Here is a 27,505-nt window from a genome sequence, read left to right as displayed (position 1 = left end):
AATAGGGGGCTATGTGGGAGGGAAGGGTTAGATAGATCTTAGAGCAGGATAAAATGTCAGCACAACATTGTGGGCCAAAGAGCTTGTACTGTGCTGTAATGTTCCATGTTCATTCTTATTACCTAGATGTAAATTTGAGTCCACTCAGAAATTTGAAGCAAGTACTGAACATTTAGGCTTTTTAAGTAATCAGGGTTATTTGTAAAAGCTGTGGTTTATTAAGTGAATACAATTAGCATTACTTGTCAAAATACAAATAACAAAAGATAATTTCATCAGTTATACAAAACTAATAAAATGTTAGTGTGCTGCGTTCTTAAGACAACTACTTAAATCATTGCTCTAATTAATATGAAATTTCAAACATCTGCATTAAGGGCACTACAAACTAGAAATGGTTTTTGGTTATATAAAAGTGTTAAGGTGTAAACTTATCATTGTCTTGACTACTTTAAACATAATACTTTTAAAACCATTTACTTTGACAAATAATAATGACAGAAAAAGTGGGTGAAAGTATATAAAGATCACAATGTACAATTTACTGTTTTCAGTCAAATGAACATACATGTTCGGAACTGAAGTTGGCCTTTCAATCTCTCAAGCCTGTTCTGCCCTTTAATAAATCTACACCAATGATATGCAGGGACTGGTTCTTTTGTTGCTTCATATTTAAACTACTGCAAATATATATTGGGCACAAACTATTTATTGTTTTAAATTATAAAACTATTTTTTATCTATATGCAAGGTATAAAATAATTTGCCAGATTTCTGATCGCTTTGTGGTCCTAATTAGTGATTTACTGATAAACTGTGCTCTGTGAAGACTGCAATAAAATCATAAGCCTGCTAATCCAGAATAAGTTTATGATTGTGTTACACAGAGCACTAAGAGGAAACATTAAGTCTCTAAGTGTGCAAACAGGGTGTTGTGGGCATAGTGGGGAAAATATGCTTCTTACTGGTTTGTGTTTTCTGTTTCTATCCTTGTTGCCATTCAACAAAAAGTAGGGCACCAGATCATTATGTAGTCACTTAAACATACAAATGATACCAGAGGAAGTGGTAGACGCCAGTACAATTACAACGTTTAACAGACATTTGGGCAGGTACATGGATAGGAAAGGTTTAGAGGGATATGGGCCAAACGCAGGCAAGTGGGACTAGCTTGGGTAGGCAGTTTGGTTGGCAGGGACAAGTTGAACTGAAAGGCCTGTTTCCATGCTGTATAACTCTATGACTCTAAATTGCATTGACGTAGATAATACCAGTATATTAACCCATTACTGGTCAATCTGCATTTGTCAAAACTGATGAAAGGAGAAACTTAATGCAAAAACGTATCCCATTTCTCTTCAGTTGATGGCCTTAAAGACTAGATTGATGGGTTTCTCAGGAAGAAGAATCAAATCAAAGTTAGGTTTCACCTCTGCTATATTAGTAGTTTCAATATTAAAGTTCTGGAGCATCTAAAAGAAAACAAAATGGTCACAGACATGAAGTAAATTATTTCAGCTTAATTTAAACGACACATTATTAAAAGAAAGACTTTAATTTCCCTATGCTTGTCACATCCTACATACTTTATACCCAATTAAATATTATTAAAATGTAGTAATATTGAAAACTAACACAGCCAATTTGTGCACAGCAAGCTCCCACAAAACAAAAAAAAGATAAATGTGATGGTGACTGAAGGAAGAATATTGGCCAGGACTCCAGCAAGAACTCTCTACTCTGAAAGAGTGCTAAAGAATCTCTTACCTGAGTGAACAGATTCCTTCTCAATTTAGTAACTCATGCAAATTACAACCTCTCTGACAATACAGCGCTGCCTGAGTACTGCACTGGAGTACCTGCCTAGATATCAAGAGCAGATGATGAGCCGAATTTTACAAAAGCAGTAAGTAAAAATGCAGTTTGTTTGCAACTTTGCTCATTGTTCAAGCCCTTTATCACCCTCTCATCTCACAGGTAAATTGGTTTACTATTGTCACATGTAGTGAGGCACAGTGAAAAATCTGTCTTGCATATTACCATACAGATCATTTCATCACATCAGTGCATTGAGGTAGTACAAGGGAAAAGCAATAACAGAATGCAGGATAAAGTGTTACAGTTACAGAGAAAGTGCAGTGCAGGCAGACAATAAGGTGCAAGACCATAACGAGATAGATTGTGAGGTCAAGAGTCCACCTTATCATACTAGGGGTCTGTTCAATAGTCTTATAGCAGCGGGATAAAAGCTGTCCTTGAGCTTGCTGATAAATTTTATTTGCAGGAATCATAGCTTCCTAAGCATTTGTAAATTCTCATTTGTGGTGTTCTAATACTCATAAAAGTATTGTTGAAATTGGAGAAGAATATAAAATACTATTTTTTTAATGGATTCTCTAAAACATGCTAACCTGAGGACTTGCAATTACGTTAATGCTTGAACTGAAATCATAGACTTACTTGAATCAAAAGGAGCAATATTTCTGTCTCAGCCAGCCTGCGCCCAATGCACTGTCGTGGTCCAAACCCAAAGCCAAGGTGTCTGAAGCTTGTTTCTCCGTGTTTCAGCCATCTTTCGGGATTATATTGTTCCGGATTGCTAAATATCTCTGGGCTTCTTCCCATTGCGAACAGACCAGTCTGCACTAACGTCTACAGGAGAGGCACCATGGCACCATGTTAATGATTTGTGCTGTTTGGATCATCAGTTCTCCAGCCACTTGGACCAATTGGCAACCCAGTTGTGGCTGATTGCATTTATTAACAAAAGTGAATGATGGATTCTGGCACTGTAGATGTAATCTCAAATCTCATATTCCTGGGGTTGTGTACGTGTGTACTTTAAGCTTATTTGCAGCTAAAATGGAGAGTGAGTGAGATTTTGATTGTTGTAATCTTGGGTACTGAATGGTGATTCCATAAATTTATGCAGGTGGCTCACATTTCCTTGCTTAAAAAGACGATAAGTAGGATATTTACTCTAATTAGTACAAGGGACAGAATTACCGTTCTTCCAGTTATAAATAAAAACAGAAAATAATGGAAATACTTAATCAGTCTCTTCAGGAAGATAATTGGGCCTTAAAACTTAAAATTTAAAACCAAATCTGGAAAGATTAGGATCATGCAAATTATTAAAATATAATTTTGGATAAATGTCCCCTGAATGACCTATTAAACCATAGTTCATTAGTCGAATCTAAGCACTTTTGGATTGTGTTTGCCTCTTTAAGATAGCTGAACATGGGAGATAGCAAGTGTTACTGTGTTAAACTTGCCTACATTCACATCATATTAGTTTGTTCTACTTTAAGCACCTGGGGCAAGGGTGAGGAAACATTTGGGAAGATTACAATGCTATCATTTTGATTGTGGGAAACCAGCACAGTAGGTATAGTGTCCATTGGTTCTTCTATATTTCTGTTTATTAAGTATTGAGCTTCTAATTAAATATCTTTTATTGAAGGTAAACAACAAGCAACTAACTGCAGGGATGATGCAACAATACGTCAAAAGTCAAATCATATGGTAGATAAAGGTATATATACGTATGTGCTACAGGTGGCAAAGAATTTAACTGTTTATATCATACCCCAGCTGGTATATGATAATCCTGCAAAGCAATGTCTTCAACTATGTATCGCTGTAGTGTTATAGCCACTGGATAAAGCCTGGAAAATATAAATAAATTCCATTAGTGAAAAAACTATTGCATTGAAATTCAAAGCAGTAGTGCAAGTCTTTGTATACACTTTGCAATTGAATAGAAGTGTAAAATGTGATCAGCACTTCATCTGCACATGGGCTCAAGGACAGCTTCTATCCCACTGTGATAAGGCTATTGAACGGTTCCCTGATATGATGTAATGCACTCTTGACCTCACAATCTACCTTGTTATGACCTTGCACCTCATTGTCTACCTGCAATGCACTTCCCTGTAGCTGTGACACTTTACTCTGTATTCTGTTATTGTTTTTGCCCTGTACTACCTCAATGCGCTTTGTACTACCTCAATGCACTGTGTAATGAATTGATCTGTACGAATGGTGTGCAAGACAAGTTTTTCACCGTACCTTGGTACAAGTGACAATAGTAAACCAATACCAATAGCAATATATAGATTTCTAGATTCCATGTGATAAGACACGCCTTCACATTGGAACTGTTGGGCATGCAGCAGTGATGTCAATCAATACACAGCGAATGCTTGATGTTACTGCTGCAACACTGAAGCCCAGAAGTGCTCTTAAGAAGCAGCACTGGCTTGGCAAGGAAAAATGGGCTTAACAGTTTACACATTGAATCACTCTAGCATTCTTATAGGACATCAAAAAATTTATTGTAACATTCTAAAGGTCTTTGAGTCAACATGATCCGCTACATTACAAAGTAATCTTTTTTTTTATTTTTAACTCCTTTCTTTACATTTTGGGGTGTTTGAAGTGTTTAATTTATTGCTATTGCTGAAACAGATGAAGTCATTGACAGCAAAATTAATAATTAAAGCTTCATCTTTACCTAGAGAGAATTTACAATTCTGAGGTATTCTGAAAATGCTGAGATATGTATGTCTGTATCCCTCTAGTCCATGTGTCCCATATCCCTCTGTTCCCTTCACGTTCATGTGCCTGTCTAAATGCCTCTCAAATGCCAATATTGTATCTGCTTCCACCCCAGGCAGGCTTTCCAGGCACCTGCAGCTCTCCTTTACACTCCCCCCCCCTCACCTTAAAGCTATGCCCTCCGGTATTTGACATTTCTACCCTGGGAAAAAGACCCTGACTGTCTACACTATCGACGCCTCTCATAATTTTATATACTTCTATTGGGTCTCTCATCGGTCCCCGACGCTCTACAATCTAAGTCTGCCCAACCTCTCCTTATAACTCATACTCACTAATTCTGGCAGCATCCTGGTGAACCTCCTCTGCACCCTCTCCAAAGCCTCCACATCCTTCCTGTGATGGGGAGACCAGAACTGAACACAATACTCCAAATGTAGCCTAACCGGACTTCTTGCCTTTTTCTTATTGTCCTCATGTGGATTTTCTGCATGAAATACTGTCTAGGTATTGATTTTAATTCAGGGTAGGGTTGTGACCAGCAGAGGAACCTGAGTCCCCTGTTGGTCTGTTGATGAGGACGATAGCACAGTTTTACCTCCTCAGAACGCCTTGCAAATGTGAAGAGCAGAAAGCTTTTGTTTTCCTTAATGACAAGCGGCTTCTTACCTCAGTGTTTCCTTCAATGCACCTTTGAGGAGTGGCACTGATTGTAGCATCTGAACTGGATCCCCTCCTGTTTTCTGATTGGCTTCCATAATCTCAGAGCGCAAATTCTTCTGAATATTGGGATATTTGGCAAGGCTATACATTGTCCATAATAGGGTAATGGATGTCTGTTTCAGGATTGAAGTGACAGTACAAGAGTATGACAGATTTTTTTTAAAACATGTATCTTGATTAAAAAAAAACACAAGCATTATCTTGTTCACAGCTAGATCATTTGCCTAACAACTTGAGGTAAACCTATCAAATGTTAGAATTTTTCATAATTTTAAATCTTTTTTTCTACTTTTCTTTATCAACACCTTTTCCTCCTCAGTGTAATCCTTTTTTCCATCTACTCTTTATTTCTGAATATGATTAGACTCAGCTTCACTCACTTGCTTCTCACTTCAAAGTCAAAGTCGAGTTTATTGTCATCTGCACAAGTCCATGTGTGCACGGGTGCGATGAAAAACTTACTTGCAGCAGCATCACAGGCACAGAGCATCAGATCAGCAGTATTCACAAGAGAAACATAACTTAAGCACGAATTATACATAATTTTTAGAAGAAAGAACACAATTAGAACAACAAAAAACAAAGTCCATTTTAGTTTTCAATCCTTTGATGGTATTGACTGATAATTATTCACCAAGATCGCAGATATCCCGGGATTCCACTTCCAATTAAATTAGGATTGAATGGTGGTTCAAACCATGAGATGTCCTGCTCCAGAAATATTGAGGTCAATATTGAATTTGCATGATTCAATACATTACATTTCACCTATTAATCAACTAATAATGTTGGCCCGGTCTGCTGCCCTCATTCTGATCACCTCCCTAACCAAGCCCATGATCATTTACCCAAGCAGCCAATCAACCCCCCTCCCCTAAATATCTGCCCAATCATAACTGTAGATCACTTGCCTGGGAACCCTCCAACCATCTAAACTATAAACATAAAATGCTGGAAACTTTCAGCAGGTCAGGCAGGATCTGTGGAGGGACAAACGGACTTAACATTTCAGGTTGAATCCCCTTCGTCAGAACTGGAAGCGTTGAAATGAAACAACTTTTAAGATTGTGGAGGAAGAGGGGAGGGCCAAGGACAACAAAAAGGGCAGCCTGTGATCTGGTGAAGACAGAGAGATTAAATGATACCAGTAGTGGTGCTGATGACTGTAAGAGGTTGGTGCAGGTGTACCTAGAGGAGATGACAATCTGAAATTGATGCTGAAAATATAATGATTGGACTGGCTGATTATCTGAAGCTGTTGATTCCAGTGCTGATTCCTGAAGGCTGTAACGTGCCAAGTGCTGTTCCTCGAGCTGATGTTGGTCTTTCTTGGAACAGTGTAGGAGGCCAAATTCAGAGATTTCAGATTGGGAGTGGGATGGAGAAATAAAGCAACAGGTGACTGAAAGATCAGGATGATCCTTGTGGACCAAGCGGAAGTGCACTACAAAGTGATCACCCAGGCTGCATTAGGTTTCCCACTGTGGTGGAGAGCAAGTCATAAGCACTGAATGCAGTGCATTAAATTCGAAGGAGTAATAGTGAGTCCTTGATTTAAGGAATATTTGGGTCCCTGGATTGGCAGGAAGGAAGCAGGTGAAAGGATAGGTGTTGCATGGGAAGATACTATGAGAATTGGGGTGGGTGTTAGTGGAGACAGAAGACAGGACCAGAGTATCATGGAATGGTCCCTTCTTAATGTTGAAAGGGGAGGTGAAGATGTGTTCGATGGCAGTATAATGCTGGAAATATCAGACACTACCTGTTGAAGTGTCATCAGCTTCATGACAGTCAAGGTGAGGACTGGGGGAACCCTATCAATGTTCTGGCTGGAAGGAGATGGGATGAGAGGAGATGTGTGGGAAGTGGGACAGACATGGTTTAGAGCCTTGGTGATTAGCTATGGTGGAGGGGACCATGACAAGAGGAAGACACATGAGAAGCACTGGTGTGGGTGGTGGAATTGTCAGAATAGATGTGAATGAGATAGTGAAACTGGGAGAATGGAATGGAATCGTTATAGGAAGCAGGGTGCGAGGTGGTTTGGGCAAGGTAGTTCTGGGAGTCAATGGGCTTGTAATAGATGTTTTTGTTAACCTACTTCTTGAAGTGGACGTGGAGAATTGAGCAAGGAATGGAAAGAGTTAGAGGTGAAAGTGGAAATTGCCAGAGGTGATGAAAATTTCAGATTCTGTTTGACAACAGGAGGTAGCATCGACATCACCCTTAATGTACCGAGATAAGGGTTGAGGGATGGGCCTGGGAATGACTGAAACAAGGAATGTTCCAACTATCCCAGAAAGAGACATGCAGCACCTGGACCCCCATGGCTACACCATTGATTTGGAGGAAGTGAGCGGAGTTAAAAGAAATTGTTCATCGTGAAAATAAGTTCAGCCAGGTGAAGGAGGGTGGTGGTAAGGGGCAACAGTTTGGGCCTTTGTTCAAGGAAGAAGCAAAGGGCCCTCAGCTTGGTGAAAGATGGGGGTGTGGAAGGATTGGATTTCCATCGTGAAAGTGACTGTTTGGACCTGGAAACTGGAAAGTTGAAGTGGTGAAGGGTGTAATAAGTATCACAAATGGAGGTGGGAAGAGACAGAAGGAGGTTTCAGGAAAGATATTACAACTTAGGTAGGAAGAAATGAGTTCCTTGGGACCAGAAGAGCTAAAACATTTACTGGGGCAGTCCTGCTTGTGGATCCATTGGAAGTGGTGGAAGCAAGCTGTGCATGGTTGTGGGTTGTGGGACTATTTTGCACTCTGGAGCAAGGGTTTTCAAACAACCTCTGGGATAGACATCTCCAACATTCCTCTCTCTGACTCCAGATCCCCAGTCTGTACCCACGGTCCTACAAGTTTGCTATTGCATGATTTCTCAGGCATATCCCAGACTGAACATTGAAAGAGCCTGCAGAGGGTTGTAGACTCGGTCAGCTCCATCACGGGCGTAACCCTCCTCACCATCAAGGACATCTTCAAGAGGCGGTGCCTCAAGAAGATGGCATCCATCATTGAGGGCCCTCACTGCCCAGGAGATGCCCTCTTCACATTACTACCATTGGGGAGGAGGTACAGGAGCCTGAAGACCCACACTCAACGATTCAGGAACAGCTTCTTCCCCTCCGCTATCAAATTTCTGAATGGTCCATGAACCCATGAACATGCCCTCATTATTCCTCTTTTTCACTATTTATTTATTTTTGTAATTTATAATAACCTTTACGTCTTTATGTCTTGCACTGTACTGCTGCCACAAAACAACGCATTTCACGACATATGTCAGCGATAATAAACCTGATTCTAATTCTGATCTCCAGGGGTACTTGTCCAACAGACCCTACAGGGCATTTTAGATTTATATCAAATACCCTACACCTATCACATGATCTCTTCCTCAAAAATCCCATCCACTCTGTGAACCCAGTACAATTCCTAACAGCCATCAAAATACTTGCTCATCTTGTTTTCACAAGATCACAAGACAAGGGAGCAGAAGCAGGCCATTCAGCCCATCGAGTCTGCTCCAAGGAAAGGGAAATAGAAATGAGAAATGGGGAATGGGGGAAGAAGAAAAAAAAACAAAAAAAAACTATTCTAATCCCAATTACCGGCCTTATCCCCATATCCCTTGATATCCTGACTATTTAGATATCTATCTATCTCCTCCTTGAATGCCCCCACTGATCTGGCCTCCACTGCTGTACGTGGCAAGGAGTTCCATAAATTCACCATCCTCTGGCTAAAGAAATTTTTCCTCATCTCTGTTTTGAAACTGTACCCTCTAATTCTAAGATTGTGCCCTCTGGTCCTGGACTCACCCACCAAGGGAAACAGCCTAGCCACATTTACTTTGTCCTTTCCTATCAATATTTTAAATGTCGCTATGAGGTCCCCTCTCATTCTTCTGTACTCCAGCGAGTACAGTCCAAGAGCCGACAAACGCTCCTCATACATAAGCCCTTTCATTCCTGGAATCATCCTCGTAAATCTCCTCTGAACCCTCTCCAACGTCAACACATCCTTCCTAAGATGTGGGGCCCAAAACTGCGCACAATATTCCAAATGAGGCCTCACTAGTGCACCGTAGAGCCTCATCAACACTTCCTTACTTTTATACACTATACCTCTCGAAATGAATGCCAACATAGCATTTGCTTTCTTTACCACCGATCCGACCTGGTGGTTAACCTTTAAGGTATCCTGCACGAGTACCCCCAAGTCCCTTTGTACTTCTGTGCTTTGGATTTTCTCTCCTCCTAGATAATGATCTGCCCACTTATTTCTGCTTCCAGAGTGTACAACTGCACATTTCCCTACATTGAATCTCATGTGCCATTTCCTTGCCCATTCTCCTAAACTGTCTGGGTCCCTCTGCAACCTTCCTATCTCTTCAATACTCCCTGTGAGTAAAAGTCACAGTAGGATCTTTTACAAGCTGATCAAAGTAAACTTCAAGGATATTGTTATTCAAGAGGCAACTATATTTTTATCCTACTAAGAGTTTCTGCCACATAAATCCAAACACATCACTCATTCACATGGGTATGGGTACACCACTGTCTTTAGGTTTCTCTCCATGTCATAAACTGTCCTGAGCAAGAATTAAATTTCTGTTCCTTCATTCACTGGGTTTGAATCCTGGATCTCCCAACCCAACAGCACTGTGGGAACACCTTCACCAGAAAATGTGCAGTGGTTTCAGAATGTGGGTCATCACCAGTGCTATCTCAAAGACAATTAGAAATAAAGAATAGCTTAGCCAATGGCACCAAATCCTGTAAAAGAATTAACAAATGATGCTTTCTGACTGGATGATGGAGTGGATCACATAAGGACAATGTCTTGTGTATTTACATAACCTCTGTCTTTGTCTCTTTAAAAAAAATCATTCCTTGACTTTCACTTAAACATTTTCAAAGCGTCTGTGTGTTTTTTACATATTTGGATTTCTTTTCAAATCATTTAAAGTGCCATGGTATCTTACAGATTTTTATAAGACGGAATCTTGCTCACATTTCCAGTTGTAAGTGCATAAGAAGGGTATTATTTTTGCTAATCTGCATGATGTTTAACTTAACAACATGAAAAAAACCCACAAAGATTGAATCTTTTATCTACGCTTATGGTGGTTTTGTTTCAAGAGTTACTTTATAAAGTTGTTAATTCAAATGGTTATACACAACACAAACTTATTCTTTGTTATTCAGGAACCTTACATGGGAATGTTGAAGGCAAATAAAATAATCAGCAGCTTTCAATGGTTATGATTATTGTTTCCTTTTCCAAACCTTTATTGTTCCTCCACTACCGATGTCCTCTGTTTGCTCTAACTGGCTTTTATTTTATTTTTAACTCCTTTGAGGTTGATTATTATTACCATGTGCCAGCTCCACTAATCATCTGCCTGATCGCCATCCTAACCCTCTCAGTTAGCAGCTCGACCTTCTCTCTCAATCATCTCACTTATAATACACACACCACAATACTCCGTGGGGTAAATACCAAAGATCTCACAAATCTACTTTTGCACAATTTTTGCCCCTCATGATCTCCTGTGTACTTCCCATAGACATCCCACAGTTTGTGATCTGCAGTATGAAAAAAGCCATTCAGCCCAACTACTCCAATGCTAGTATTTATGACACCTCCCCCCCTCCCATCTCCATCCATTGTTATTGGCATTATGATTCTCGGTTAATTGAAAGCACATTTCTTTCTTACAGTGTCAATTCCGCCTGCATTGAGCTCCATAATGTTGACTGTGATGTCTTCAAGAGAGATGTCTTGCATCAATAGTTCAGCAAGGATGCCAAGATATGCTTTGTCATTTTTGACTCTCTGGTGCATGTACCTGTATGCTCTCTGTATAGAGTCATTGGCTGGGAGTGAAAATAGAGAACATGCCATCAATGCACAAACAATTCAGTGTCACAGCTCGCTAACCCAACCATCACCAAATACACTGTTCTTTTCACCACTTCATTCTTCTTGGAGTAATGAGCATAATTTCTTCTGTATTTGATACTGAATTTGTTCTGATGAAAGAAATAATGTATCTTTAAGTAAATCGTTTTAGCTTTAGTTCAGGCTCACACATAGTCATGGAAGGTCAATGTAATTTGTTTTAGGTGTCCACATGGGAGTTTCTTGATTATGTTAATGTGGGAAGCAGTTATTATTGTTCTATTCAAAGGATGTGGACATTACTGGCAAGATGTGTATTTACACACAAAATGCTGAAGGAACTCAGCAGGTCAGGCAACATCTATGGAGGGTTGAGACCCTTCATCAGTGTCCTGAAATGTCGACTGTTTATTTCCCTGCATAGATGCTGCCTGACCTGCTGAGTGCCTCCAACATTTTGTGTTTGTTGCTCCAGATTCCAGCATCTGCAGAATCTCGTGTCAAGGTGTGTATTTATTGTCCATGCCTTATTCCCCGAAAACCCAAATGCTTGATAAGCCATTTCAAAGAATGGTTAAGAGATAACCACATTGTTGTGTGTAAGGAGTCACGTACAGACCACATTTGGAAAGGACAGCAGATTTCCTTCGTTTATGAACTTCAGTGAACCATATGGGTCTTCCAAAACTCTGGAATCATTATTTCCCATGTGAGGCTCTGAGAACCAAAGACAGATCAATAGTGCCCTCCAACTCGCTACCTTTGTGACTAACAAGGAATCTCTAATGTATCTATCCAAACCCAGGTAAAGCATGCACTGTTTGTGCGTGGCGTTCAAATTCCTGCTGTCATCTGCTCCCTGACCATTTGGCATCATTGTTTTTAGAGTAACATGGTACATGCTTCCCTGAAAATGGAGTCACAGGTAGACAGGGTGGCGAAGAAAGCTTTTGGCATGCTGGCCTTCATCAGTCAGGGTACTGAGTATAAAACTTGGGAGTATTGTGTTCAGCTTTGGTCGCCCTGCTATAGGAAAGGTGTTATTAAACTGGAAAGGGTGCAGAAAATATTTATAAGGATGTTTCCAGGACTTGAGGGACTGAGTTATAGGAAGAGGTTGGACAGGCAAGGACTTTATTCCTTGTGTGTGGGAGTCTGAGAGGTGATCTTATAGAGGTGTATAAATTCATGAGAGGCATATAGGGTGAATTCACTCAGTTTTTTTCCCAGGGTTGGGGAATCAAGAACCAGAGGGCAGAGGTTTAAGGTGAGAGGGTGGTATGTATGTGGAACGAGCTGCCAGAGGAAGTGGTTGACAGTTGGACAGGTACATAGATTGGAAAGGTTTAGAAAGTTATGGGCCAAATACTGGCAAATGGGACTAGCTTAGATGGGCATCTTGGTCAGCATGGATCAGTTGGGCCGAATGGTCTGTTTCTGTGCTGGGAAATCTCAATGAACTCCATGAGTAAGATAAATTGCATAGTGATTTCAATGCTGAGGTTTCAGTAGTGGCAAAAGACCAAGTTCTTAGAATTGCCAAATCACAAAGTATCGAACACTTGAGGCATTGAGTACAAGAATAAAGAAGTCATGTTGCAGCTATATACGTAAAACTTTAGCTGGAGCGCATTTAGAGTATTGTGTGCAATTCTGGTCTTCCAATTACAGGAAGGATGTGGAGGCTTTGGAAAGGGAACAGAAGAGGTCTACCAGGATGCTGCTTGGATTACAGGGTGTGAGCTATAAGGAGAGGTCGGACAAACTTGGGTTGTTTTCTCTGGAGCCGCAGAGGCTCTGGGGAGACCTGACAGAAGTTTATAAAATTATGAGAGGCATAGATAGGGTAGACAGTCAGAATCGTTTGCCTGGATAGAAATGGTAAAAACTAGAGGACATGCATTTAAGGTGGGGGGGGGGGGGGGGGGGGGAAACGTTTAAAGGAGATGAGCAGGGCAGGTTTACCCAAGAGTGGTAGGTGTCTGGAATGGGCTGCCAGGGGAAGTGGTGGAAGCAGATCCGATAGTGGCATTTAAGAGACTTGTAGATAGACACATGAATAGGCAGGGAATGGAGGGGTATGGATCATGTGAAGGCAGAAGAGATTTAGTTTAATTTGACATCGTGTTCGGCACAGACATTGTGGGCCGAAGGATCTGTTCCTGTGTCGTACTGTTGTATGTTCTATGTACTCAGTCTAGAAGACCCTAGATAGAGTTAAAAGTCTTGAATTAAAGATTGGTGGCAAATTATCTCTTCAGGTCAAATGGGAAAAGGGTTCAAAGCCGCCATCTGTCAGTCTTGGTCTAATGGAGAAGTTGAGGAGGTAATGTTGAAGAGCTGTGTATCAACAAAATTTTGATTGCCGATCCATTGACTGAACTCCCAGGCTTCTCTCTCCAGTGGAGATATTAGGTTGCTACTAACTACTTGAGTGATATCAATTGTAAGTCCATCCTTCCATGGATACCTTAAGATATGATGGTAATGGTCTTTAAGGCAAATTCAGGAACACCACCACACTATAGACTGTAGCTGTTTCCACTGCTATACACAAGGAACTCCAAGAGTTTTTAAAGCATCCCTGATTACACATGGAATAACGCTCAGCACTCAGGATAAGATTGTTGGAACTATGCAAAAGTAATTAACTGTGAGACTGTACAAGACGCAGCAGTGCCAAATGATAAACAGTAGTTAATGTAATCAGAAATGGTAATTTAACTAAAGTATGCAGGAGACTAATTTAAATATTCCTAGTTTCTCTCACCATGTTTATAAATGATATCCCAAGAATCTATGTGTTCCTGCCAGACCTTCGCATTGATTGACTTCAGCAGACCCACTGGAATATTGAGGATTGGTACTGTGGATTTGAACATCTTGAGAACCGAATCGATAAACATTTGCGATGCAGGGTTACAGTAGCCCTGCAGTAAGTCAAGACGTTCTCCGTGTAGTATGTAATGGACCGCTGCAAGAAAAATTAGACAATGTAAATTGTTCATTATTATTCTGTGATTCTGCATGATAGGATATAAGATATCTATTTATTAGTCACACATACATCAAAACACACAGTGAAATACGTCTCTTTGCGTTACTGAGAATGTGCTGGTGTGGGGGCAGCCCGCAAGTGTCGCCACTCTTCTGGCACCAACATAGCATGCCCACAGCTCCTAACCCATATGTCATTGAAATGTGGGAGGAAACCGGAGCGCACTGGGGAAACCCACGCAGACACAGGGAGAACATACAAACTCCTTACAGACAGCGGCAGGAATTGAACCCGGGTCGCTGGCACTGTAATAGCGTTACGCTAACTGCTACACTACCGTGCTGCCCCATGAACCACTGACACTGTAGGGATATGGGGAGGGGAATAGCTTTGAGAACTTGGTCATACTGAAGATAGTAAGGGGGAATCTATTGGCTCAGAGGCTTCGGCAAGAAGAGGCGGAGGCTAAGGTAAGTCTTTGGTAAGTTTCTTTCTTTCCTTCTTTGATTTTTCCTTCAGTGCCAGGCTAGAGTAGTTAAACTGGCTTCAGGGTCAGTGGTGTGTTCATCTTGTGAGATGTGGGAGTTCTGGGAGACATCCAGACTTCCTGATAGCTACATCTACACGAGGTGCATCCAGCTGCAGCTCCTTACAGACCGTGTTAGGGAGTTGGAGCTGCAGCTGGATGACCTTCGGCTCCTACGGGAGAATGAGGAGTTCATAGACAAGAACTACAGGGAGGCAGTCACGTCGAAGCTGCAGGAGGCAGGTAGCTGGGTGACTGTCAGGAGAAGGACGGAGAATAGGCAGGTATGACAGATATACCTGCCTATTCTCAGGTATAGGCCGTTCCTTTCAATAACAGGTATACCGCTTTGGATACTGTTGGGGGATGATCTACCGGGGAAAGCCACAGTGACCAGGTCTCTGGCACTGAGCCAGGTTGTGTGCGCAGAAGGGAAGGAGGGAGAAGAGGAAAGCAGTTGTGATAGGGGATTCCATAGTAAGGGGGCCAGACAGGAGATTCTGTGGACGTGAAAGAGACTCCCGGATGGTACGTTGCTTCCCGGGCGCCAGGGTCAGGGACGTCTCGGATGGGGTCCACAGCATTCTGAAGGGGGAGGGTGAACAGCCAGAGGTCGTGGTACATATTGGTACCAGTGACATAGGTAGGAAAAGAGATGAGGTCCTGAAGAGGGAATATAGGGAGTTAGGAAGGAAGCTGAAAAGCAGGACCTCAAGGGTAGTAATCTCTGGATTGCTGCCTGTGCCACACGCCAGTGAGGGTAAGAATAGGTTGATTTGGCAGATGAATGTGTGGCTGAGGAGTTGGTGCAGGGGGCAGGGTTTCAGATTTGTTGATCATTGGGATCTCTTCTGGGGAAGGTATGACCTGTACAAAAGGGATGGGTTACACCTGAACTGGAGGGGGACCAATATTCTTGTGGGCAGGTTTGCTAGAACTGTTGGGGAGGGTTTAGACTAGTTTGGCAGGGGGATGGGAACCAGAGTGATAGGTCAGAGGTTGGTGCATTTAGTGTACAAGTAGATGCAGAGTGTAGAAAGACTGTGAGGAAGGATAGGCAGTTGAAAGGGCAAAATTGCTGTCAGTTGGATGGGCTGAAATGTGTTTAATGCGAGAAGTATCAGGAACAAGGGTGATGAACTTAGAGCATGGGTAAGTAATGGAACTACGATGTTATGGCCATTACAGAGACTTGGCTATCACAAGGGCAGGAATGGCTGCTGGATATTCCGGGATTTAGATGTTTCAAAAGGGACAGGGGCGGAGGTAAAAGAGGTGGGGGAGTGGCTTTGCTGATCAGGGACAGTGTCACAGCTATAGAAAGGGACGATGTCCTGGAGGCATCGTCTACTGAGTCAGTGTGGGTGGAAGTCAGAAACAGGAAGGGAGCGATCACTCTGTTGGGAGTATTCTACAGATCCCCCAATAGCAGCAGAGCCCCCCAGTAGCAGAAATAGCTCGCAATAGCAACAGGAGCAGATCGGGAGGCAGATTTTGGAGAAGTGCAAAAATAACAGGGTTGTTGTCATGGGTGATTTCAACTTCCCTAATATTGATTGGCACCTCCTTAGTGTAAAGGGGATAGATGGGACGGAGTTTGTTCGGTGTATCCAGGAAGGATTCCTGACACAGTATGTGGACAGGCCAACTAGAGGAGAGGCAATACTGGACCTGGTACTGGGCAATGAGCCTGATCAGGTTTCAGATCTCTCGGTAGGAGAGCATTTTGGTGACCATAACTCCTTGACCTTTACCATAGCCTTGGAGAGGGATAGGAGCAGACGATATGGGAAATTATTTAATTTGGGGGGGGGAGAATTATGATGCTATTAGGCAGGAACTTGGTAACATTAATTGGGAACAGATGTTCTTGGGGAAATGTGGAGGTTGTTTAGTGAGTACTTGCATGGCGTTCTGGATAGGTTTGTCCCATTGAGGCAGGGTAAGGATGGTAGAGTGAAGGAACCATGGTTGACAAGAGACGTAGAACATCTTGTCAAGAGGAAGTAAGAAGCTTACCTAAGGTTTAGAAAGCAAGGATCAGACAGGGCCCTGGAGAGCTACAAGGTAGCCAGGAAAGAACTTAAGAATGGACTTAGAAGAGGTAGAAGGAGGCGTGAGAAGGTCTTGGCGAAAAGGATTAAGGAAAACGCCAAGGTGTTCTACATGTATGTGAAGAATAGGAGGATGACTAGAGTGAGGGTAGGACCGATTAGGGATAAAAGAGGAAACATGTGCCTGGAGTCGAAAGGGATAGGGGTGGTCCTTAATGAAGAGTTTGCTTCAGTATTCACCAGAGAGAGGGACCTTGACGTTTGTGAGGATGGCGTACGACAGGCTGATACACTAGGGCATGTCAACGTGAGGAAAGAGGATGTGCTGGAACCTTTGAAAAATATTCGGATAGATAGGTCACCGAGGCCGGACAGGATATATCCAAGATTATTACGGGAAGTGAGGGAAGACATTGCTGCACCTTTGGCCATGATCTTTGCATCCTCACTGGCAACAGGAGTAGTGCCAGATGATTGGAGGTTGGCAAATGTTGTTCCTTTGTTCGAGAAAGGGAGTAGGGATAACCCTGGGAATTACAGACCAGTGAGTCTTACTTCAGTGGTGGGCAAATTACTGGAGAAGTTTCTCAGAGACAGAATTTATGGGCATTTGGAGAAGCATAGGCTGATTAGGGACAGTCAGCATGGCTTTGTGAGGGGCAGGTCATGCCTCATGAGCCTGATTGAATTCTGAGGATGTGACAAAGCACATTGATGAAGATGAAGCACATTGATGAGTGCATGTGGTGTACATGGATTTCAGTAAGGCATTTGATAAGGTTCCTCATGGAAGGCTCATTCAGAATGTCAGGAGGCATGGGATCCAGGGAAATTTGGCCGTGTGGATTCAGTATTGGCTCACCCATAGAAGACTGGTGGTAGATGGAGTGTATTCTGCCTGGAGGTCGGTGACCAGTGGCATTCCACAGGGATCTGTTCTGGGACCCCTGCTCTTTGTGATTTTTATAAATGACTTGGATGAGGATGTGGAAGGGTGGGTTAGTAAGTTTGCTGATGACATGAAAGTTGGTGGTGTTGTGGATAGTGTAGAGGTTGCTGTAGGGTACAACAGGACATTGATAGGATGCAGAGCTGGGCTGAGAAGTGGCAGATGGCGTTCAACCTGGAAAAGTGTGAAGTGATACACTTTGGAAGATCGAATTTGAAAGCAGAATACAGGGTTAGTGGCAGGACTATTAGCAGTGTGGAGGAACAGAGGGATCTTGGGGTCCACGTCCATAGATCTCTCAAGGTTGCTGTGCAGGTTGATAGGGTTGTTAAGAGGTGTATGGTGTATTGGCCTTCATTAGTTGGGATATTGAGTTCAAGAGCCATGAGGTGATGTTGCAGCTCTATAAAACTCTGACTAGACCACACTTGGAGTGTTCAGACTGGTCGCCTCATAATAGGAAGGATGTGGAAGCTTTAGAGAGGGTGCAGAGGAGATTTACCAGGATGCTGCCTGGATTGTTGAGCATGTCTTATGAGGATAGGTTGAGCGAGCTAGGGCTTTTCTCTTTGGAGCAAAGGAGGATGAGAGGAGACTTGATAGAGGTGTACAAGATGATAAGAGGCATAGATCGAGTGGACAGTCAGAGACTTTTTCCCGGGCGACAATGGCTCATATGAGGGGGCATAATTTTAAGGTGACTGGAGGAAGATATAGGGGGGATGTCAGAGGCAAGTTTTTTTACACAGAGAGTGGTGGGTGCGTGGAATGCTCTACCAGGGGTGCTGGTAGAGGCATATTCAATAGGGACATCTAAGAGACTCTTAGATAGCCACACAGAATGATAGAAAAATGTAGGGCTATGTGGGAGGGAAGGGTTAGATAGATATTAGAGCAGGATAAAATGTCGGCACAACATCGTGGGCCGAAGGGCCTGTACTGTGCCGTAGTGTTCTATGTTCTATAACACACAATCTATTTTAAGTGATGAGTTGGTGATTGGCAGCAAGTGTCCACCTGGACGTCCTTTGAACATAACTGGTGCTTCACCAGATTCAGTTTGGTGCAAAGTTGCTGTCTCAGAGGGTGTTGTGGGGAATGGTCGTGTAGATTAGTGATAGCCGTGCATCTTCATGTTGTGCTGGCTGGAAGGGTCCCCCACCTCCACTTCTTTCCGCAATAATGTTTGTCCGCAGTGTAAGCGCTGTTGCCGAAGCCCGCCTAATGTTGTCCTTTGCATGTTATAGGACGTTATATTAAAAACAGGCAGGGAGGGGCTTGTTACCTGAAAAGTGGCAGGAATTCGGATGACAAGTTTCCTGCAAATGTAACGACAACCCAGAAAATTGGATGTTAACTGGATGGCAACCCACACTGATTACCACAGAAGGCCGAGAGCTAAAACCAGTCCCATAGTGTCCACATCTTTAGACTTTGAAAATGTTTATGTGAATACCTATATGTCCATCAGCTGCCTTACAGACACATTCAGAAAGTCAGACATTACTGAAAGGATGTGGGTGAAATTAGATAAGAGCAAGTTCACAAAAAGAGGTGAAATTATGATTTTCCACATACTAAATGGAACACCCAAAAGTCAATGGAGCCAAGTAGGGAGCACATCCTATTAAGAGGCAAGTGATGTATTGTTATCTGATTTAGGTCCCAATTCACCTACTTTATTCGTATTAACAGCAAAACTAAAAATTAAAACCAATATGGTATTAAGTCATGTAAATTACTGGACCATGCTTCTTCCAAGAAAGATAAACTGATGTTGTCTACAACTGGGGTGACTACCTGAGAAGAGGCAGGGACTTGGACTTGTATATTTGGGAGAGGGAGAGTGGGTGAGGGAGTAAACAAGTGACAGAAGTCTATCTCCATGTTGTGCCACTTGGAAGGATCCCTCTTGCTCTGCCTCTTCACACAATAAAAGTTCAAGTAAATCCCCTTTGCCTGTGGAGTATATACACTACTCCAACTATAGCTATTGTCAGGCACTGTAATATGATATAAAAATATGCTCCCAAAATACTTATGGAAAACAGAACTAAGCATTCTTGCCTCTGGGGCAGAAATTTGTGGGTTCAGGTCTCACTACAGAGACTTGAGCACACAAATTCAGGTTATCTTTTCAGTATAGTACTGAGTGTTTCACGGCTTGGTTGACACAGTCTCCGTCCGTCTCCTCAAGCAGATGTAGAAGATCCCACAGCTCTTATGCCTAAATTTTCTGTTGCATTTCTGACATTGCAATTATGATTGGAATTTAAAGGTACTTTATTGGCTATAAAATATTCTGTGGTGTCTACTGGACAGGCATGGTCCAAGACACCCAATATTTCCTGTATCCTTTAAATTACACCAAGTCCCATTCACCTTTCTGTCTTGTGGTTATTGACCTACACTGGTCCATGTTCCCCAGTTTTAAAATTATCTTCCTTCTTTTCACATCCTTCCATGGTCTTGCCTTCCCTCTGTCTGAAACCTCCTCCAGCCCTACAATCCCCACAGTTCTCTGTGCTCCTCCATTTCTGGGACACCGCCCCACTATTGATGACCTTCAGCTGCCAAGGTCCAAAGCCCTACAATTCTTTCCCTAAACCTCACTACCTCTCGTTCCTCTTTTAGAACAATCCTTAAAAACTATCTCCTTGACTAAGCTTTTGATCATCTGTCCCTATATCTCCTCATGGGGGTTGGTGTCAGATTATGGTTCATATTCTTGTGAAACATCTTGGAACATTTCTCTCTGCTAAAGGCACTACATAAGTGGAAACTGTAATTGTTGGGATGGAGCCCTTCTACAAGAGGCTTGCATGATGTCTCTCTTCCTACACAACTGATACCAATTCCAGTACAATGCAAGTAGCCCACTGTTCCCCACAACAGCAAAGCTTTGCAATCGCACCACACATTTAATTCCCCAAATACTATTCATAATAAACGTTGCAGTTTGACAATTATGTAAGTAAAAAGTATTTTAAACCATTTAAATTGAGAACATTTTAAATTGTTTAGAAGAATAATTCCAAAAAGGCTACAACTTGCAACTATATTAGAATAATCCAAGTAAATAAGCAATATTGGTTCCTTACATTCGAGTGCAAATTTGAAGAGATCGTTTGAGATATCAGCTGCCCAGTGACCTCTTCTACTTTTCTCAATATTTCTGTTAACCATGGACACAAAATCCAGTGCCACTTCATTTAAATGAGGCACAAATTTTTGGACAACCTCGGGTGCAAGCAATTCTTTATTTAAAATGAGTCGATTTCTTTTCCAATCTTCCCCACTTCTGTAAGACACAAGAGTGGTTGTTGACAGGCAGACTGTTAGAATTCTTGTGCTCAGTCTCTGCACACGAGAACATAGAACTTGAAGCAGGAGTGGGCCACCAAACAATAACGTCATGGCCGATCTTTTACTTGAGCACCACTTTCCTGCACTTTCCTTGATCCCCTCACTGATTGTACCAATGATCTTTGACCTTAATCTCCAGCATTGTCCCTAAGTCCCCAAACCCCAAAACGACTTCTTAATTACTCAAACTCTCCAAAGTTCTAGAACCCAGAGGATGAGAAATTTGTCAGTGCTGCATTAAAGGAATAATGTGGATCTCCTTAACATTGCTTCACAAAGTTCTAGAAAGATACAAAATGGAAAAGGAGCAATTGAGTTGGTATTGAGAACCTTGTGATTTTAATTGTGAACAAACGGAAATCTAGCATAAATAGAAGGAGCACATTGCCTCATAAACTGCCTATCAAGCACCTTCTGCCCCACCTTTAGCAGCCTGCAGGTCCCACACTTACCTCATTAGTCACCTCAGACTACAGACCTGAAGTGGAAGCAAGTCATGCTTAACAACAAGGGGCTACGTAAGAGAATATTGCAGGGAAAGGGTTAACTGCGTGTGGACAGCATAGCATGGTTAAATAATTGGTGTTATTGGGTCCTTATGTAACACAATGCTGTTTCAGAAACTGTGAGCATTGCTGAAAAGACTAGTTAAATTTCTCACATCTCCCAGTACTCAGCTGCAAAGCCAAGATATCAGCCAGGCTTTAAAGGCACACATGCAATCCTCAGCACTCTGCCAGGAACTGAAGACTGCTGTTCACTTGCAGACTGCTTGCACCAGTGATCCTGAGGACAGGGAGCACGCTCCCAGATTCAGTGGGTGGGTCCTCAAGAGGCCATATTCCCCGCAGGACAGAGGTATTGTGTGCGGGCCGGCGGGGTGGGGGAGCATGCAGACCCTTCAGGACTACTTGCAGAACCCATTGGCAGGAGGTTGTCAGGGAAACTCCAATTGAAGCAAAATTTGTCCCAGTGCTGACCAGTTTTGGAAAAAAATATAACCTTAGAAGGATATCATTCCACAAATCCAGTCTCTGTTTATTTCACAGAGATTTATGGAAGAACTACAATCTGAGTGTGGCTATTGAATGATGAAGTTGGTTCTCTAATTGTATGGACTGATATCCAAATGGGCTATACTGTATACTCAAATGAGACCACAGGCTGTCCTGATAAAGCAAAACAATGACAATAGGCAGCTGCCACCTATTGGGCCATTCGATCAGTACCTGTAAGGTTTGGAAGTGGGAAGAGCTGCAAATTCTGCTGTCACTGAGATTAATCCAAGACACCTTGAGTCAAAGGCAGGGTATAAAATGGTGAATAACATTCATATTTTTAGCAAGGCTGGACAATGATAACAAATAGACCGACTGAATTAACTTTTTGATTTTGAGTGAGCCTTTGTTTCAATGTCTTGCTTACGCTGAGAACTGAATTGGCAACTTCAGCCTACTATTTATGGGAGAGAATATGTGCATTGATTTTAACCCAATTATTATTAGTTGCACTTTGGCTGCATGGTATTTGATTGAACCATGCTGGATTGAAGATAATTCCTATAATGGTGTGCAAAATCAAAATATTGCAGATGTTGGAAATCTGAAATGAAAACATAAAGTGCTGGAAATACTCAGGAGGTTAGGCAGCATCTGTGAAGAGAGGAAAAGATTTAAAGTGTCATGTTGGCAACCATTCATTCAATGATTCTGTATTGCCTTAAATGACCCTGCAAATGTGTAAGGGTGTTGGGAATGAGTGTACAAAGGGGGGTATATTTTATGGGGCATATGAAAAGCTTAGCGATCAAATGTAGCCTCACAGTATATGAAGAAGGTGAACCAACAAACAATCTGCTGGAGGAACTCAGTGGGTCAAGCAGCATCTGTAGGAGGAAAGGAATTGTCGACGTTTCAGGTTGAAACCCTGCATCAGGACCCACAGGTTTCGATGTGAAACATCGGCAATTCCTTTCCTCCCACAGACACTGCTCGACCTGCTGAGTTCCTCCAGTGAATTTTGTTGCTCCAGATTCCAGCATCTGCTATCCCTTGTGTCTCTATATGCAGAAAGGTGTTATCTTCAGGGAAGATTGGCATAAGGCTACGATTGCTGCAGGCATGGATTGGTTGATTGGTTCAGCCATATCTGTGCAGAGAAGATAAAGGATGTTTACCTGAAATTGTTAAATTTAATATTAGGTTCCAAGGACTGCAATGTGCCCAGATGGAAGATGAGGTACTATTCTCAAGATTATATTTGGTATTATTGAAGCAAAGTAGAAGAGACCAACGACAGAGCGATTAGAGTGGGTGTGGGATGGAAATACTACAGTTTTTATCTTCACAGATGTGGCTGTACCTTTCTATTTCAATTTGTTTCTTTTTTCTTCTCTTCTGTCTATGATCTTAGGATGGAAAGAATGTCATTGATAAAGTAGCTGAAGATGGTTGGGCCATGAATACCGAGGAAGTCCTACTGTGTTGTCCTGGGGTGGGATGATTGACCTCCAACAACCATAAACATCTTCCTTTGTGCGATGTGTAACTCTTCCCATTGGGGCATTTGCTCATTAATACCCATTGACTTCACTTTGACCATATCTCTAGAATTCTGTTCTTTAATCCATGTCTGGACCAAGGCTGTGATAAAGTCTGGAGCTGGCTGCTCCTGGCAAAACCCAAACTAAGCATTTGTGAACAAGGTATTGGTGAGTAAATGCTGCCTGTCAAATTGTCAATGAGTGTAGACTGATGGGGTGGTAATTAGCCAGAGTGCATTTGTCCTGCCTTCTGTGGTCAGGACTTACCTGGGAAGTTTTTCACATTATTGGCTGGATGCCAGTGCTTTAACTGCACTGGCTCAGCTTCGATAGAGATGTGGCTGATTGTGGAAAGCACTACAATCATCTTGTGTCTGATTTCATAGCATTGTTGTCTCTAGTGCTCTTAGCTGCTTCTTGATATTGTGTTGAGTGAATCAATTTGGCTAACGATGGCTTTATGATGTTGGAGATCTCAGCAGGAAGCCAAGATAGATCAACAACTCAGCACTTAGCTGGACATAGCTGCAGAATCTTCAGCCTTACCTTTCATACTTACCTGCTGGGCCACACCATTGTTGAGGATGGGGACGTCCCTGGAGCCTCCTCCTCCAACTAGCTGCCTAATTATCCACCATAGTTCATGACAATTCCAGTCTCCTTTTCTATTCCTCTCTCTACTTTGGCTATGTTCCTTTGATTACTTTGTCTTCCAACTCCTTTGAAAGCTACCTCAAAAATGTTATCAATAATAATCCAAGCTACTGTATTGCCTATAATTAAAATTATAATATCATTTAGAAATAAAGTTGATAATTCTTGCAAAAAATTTGAACTTACTTTAGCAGGATTCCATAGCTTAGTTTTCTTAAGTCTCTGTGAGCAACCCAAGATTTAATCTTCATCCTCTCTGGAAACAGACCCTCTGCTTTGAACACAGTGGCAGAATCTTCAGGATTAATAACAAACACACTGTTGTGTAACCCAATCTTTTCCCTGAAAATGAACAGAGAACGGGTAGTAATAAGGGCCATATTCCCAGCAGCAGATTCAAAAACTTGGACAAATATATGAATCTTACAGGGGTCACCACTCAGTTTAGGTGGATAGTGGAATTTAGTTTTGCTCTGCAGCGTTAGTGGTTGGTGACACCGATTGCAACAGCATAATTGGTCCAGTTGACTTTCTGATCAATGGTGACCTCTTAGATATTGAAGGTGGGAATCAGCAAGTGTAATGCCATTGAATGTTAAAGGGAGTTGGTTAGACTCTCTTGTTAGAGCTGGTTACTGTCCAGCACTTTAACTGTACAGATTGTCCTTGGGTAATGAACAGGTTCCATTTTTACAGACGTCCATAAGTCGATTCTGTCCGTAAGTCAGAAAATCACTTGAAGTGGTATTATAATGAATGGCATCAAACACGCATAACGTTGATAAGAAAGAAAAATTACTAAAAGTGGAGAAAGAGGGAAAACTAGTTCTCCCATTTGTAGGAAGGAAAGTTTGTATGTATAATCGGACTTCTGAATTTAATAATATTATGGGAGCTTGTTTGTATGTAGGGGTGTCCATGCTTTGCTAGCTGCTGTCAAGGTGACCAGTGTTTATATATCCTGGACTCCTTAAACAGATTCTGCTTTTTGAGTACTTTGAACTTGCTTGATGTAAGCAGTCTGCTTGGCTGATGTAGTGTTTTCAGTAATTACTGTGTTTATATCATTATTCAGTTGGTTTATCACAGATAGCCGGCTTCACAACCACCAGGGCACTAATGTGGAAAGCAGACCTTAAATTATTTTGTTTCCCACAGCTAACTCCCTCCTTCACTCCTTCCTTAACATTGTTCAGCCAGGACAAAGGAGCATTTCATTTTTCCAAAAGAATAGGGCATTCTTTCAGACATATCCCTAACCCCACAATCTTTATGAGAATAAAGAGGCCCATTCCACTAATCTGTGACCACAGGTACATGGAACTATAAAGGTCTTCTCTCTTTCATCATCCTTTGAACCACCCAATATCCACCCACTCTTGTATGAATGAATTTGGGCTATGATATAAATTTCAATTTGTAAATTAAATTGAATTGAATTGGTTTATTGTCACATGTACAGAGGTACAGTAAAAAACTTGTTTTGCATGCCGTTCATCATACATATCAATTCATTAAACAGTGCATTGAGGTAGTACAAGGTAAAATGATAACTGAGTGCAGAAGTGTTACAGTTACAGAAAAAAGAGCAGCACAGGTAGACAGTAAAGTGTAAGGTCATAACAAGGTAGATTATAAGGTCAAGAGTCCATTTTATCGTACTGGGGAACTGTTCAATAGTCTTATACGGCAGGATAGTAGCTGTCCTTGAGCCTGATGGTACGTGCTTTTGTATCTTCTGCCCAATGGGAGGGGGAGAAGAGAGAATGTCTGGGGTGGGTGGGGTCTTTGATTATGCTGACTGCTTCTGGCCTTCAGTTCTTGATGATTTATGGTGTTGTCTTTCTCTGAAGGTGTAGAATTTGTTTTTAGTCATTTATGGGATGAGTATGTGACCAGCAAGGCTAACGTTTATTGTTTATTCCCAACTGACCTTGAATGACAGTACCGCTGGACCATTTAAAAAGGCAGTTATGAGTCAACCACATTTCTATGGGTCTGGAGTCACTTAGAGGCTATGCAGAGATTTTATTTACCCTGGAGGGCATTAGTGAGGTTATACAACTGCCTTGACAACAACTATAACAAATCCAAGTTACTTAATTATCAGTTTAAAATTCCCCAGCTGCTTCGATGGGATCTGTACACAAATCTACAAACTGCTAGACTACAGGTCCAATAATAGGGGTCCAACGTTGCTGTACACCATAAGAGTAGTTAAAATGAAACTCATCGACCATGTATGCCTTTGACTCTCTGGACTGGTGCCCTTGAGATAGACAAGAAGTGCAAAAGCATAACAACCATACAGCCACATTTGTTAAAATCTCAGGGCATTGCAGATCATAAACAATTATTCAAATATTTTGACAGACCAAAAAAAATGGTGCAGTACCTCTCTCCCAACCTTTTAAAGACCCCAGTGGCCAAATGGATTTTGCACAGCTGTGGGTGAAATTGCGTCAATATGAAAATTGGCAAACACGATGCAAAGATACAAAGCTTGAAACATTAGAAAGATTTTCTCACTTTAGATGTGTAAATCTGGCGGAGTAGTGTGTTATTGTTTAATGTGCAGAGTTATAAATTTATAATTCATATAGGTCCTTCCACTACAAAGGCAAATACTCAATTGCTTCAAGAACAGATTTGGTAGAAGTGCCATTTTCACCCACTGTTGTTTATATTGTATAAATTTAGCTAGCTGTCATGCAGGGTGGGAACAAAGTTGGTTGAAATACACGGTATATTTCAACATCTTTTAACAAAATGTTACTTCAAATAGGCTATGAACTACAAGCGAGTTTGTGGCATGTTAATACTGAACACACAAGTTTGAGCAGTATATTGAAGAAATTAAATGAGTCTCTTTAAATATGAATTTAATGTTGCTGAGGCAAATTTGCTTACCTGTAAATTGGACCATACTTATTGAAGTTATTTATCATGAAATAGTGCATATTTTTAAAATGGCTGTTCTTCCAGGAAAAATATATATTGGCCCAGTTATTTCTCCAGTTACCTGGTATCTCATCAAATGATTTCAGAGTTCGTCCCGAAGATATACGTGATTCACTTGTTCCTGAATGATTCCGAGGGAACAGTGTAAAGTCATGCTCCAGAGAGGAAAATGAACCCCTTTGACCAGAAATGCTCGCAGATGAGAGTCGGAAACTTCCTCTGATCATTATAACACACGAAGTGCTCCCTTTCGCTCTTCACGTCT

At 41.7% G+C, this 27,505-nt stretch overlaps 1 protein-coding gene across 1 annotated transcript; it reads right to left on the bottom strand.

Annotated features, from left to right (window-relative positions):
* Nucleotides 1-56: 56 nt before the first annotated feature.
* On the bottom strand, nucleotides 57-27,505 carry LOC127585241 (cholesterol side-chain cleavage enzyme, mitochondrial-like). The gene is made up of 9 exons (XM_052042542.1): nucleotides 27,302-27,505; nucleotides 24,466-24,621; nucleotides 20,819-21,018; nucleotides 13,961-14,164; nucleotides 11,008-11,165; nucleotides 5,233-5,399; nucleotides 3,593-3,671; nucleotides 2,461-2,652; nucleotides 57-1,472 (listed from the first exon to the last, which is right to left on the bottom strand). Exons 2-9 carry the CDS (start codon nucleotides 24,528-24,530, stop codon nucleotides 1,359-1,361), a joined length of 1,179 nt encoding a protein of 392 aa, XP_051898502.1. The 5' UTR covers nucleotides 24,531-24,621; nucleotides 27,302-27,505; the 3' UTR covers nucleotides 57-1,358.

The sequence above is a fragment of the Pristis pectinata genome, chromosome 32 (assembly GCF_009764475.1).
Source record: "Pristis pectinata isolate sPriPec2 chromosome 32, sPriPec2.1.pri, whole genome shotgun sequence".
Taxonomy (NCBI): domain Eukaryota; kingdom Metazoa; phylum Chordata; class Chondrichthyes; order Rhinopristiformes; family Pristidae; genus Pristis; species Pristis pectinata.
This window is presented reverse-complemented; position numbering and strand designations above follow the sequence as displayed.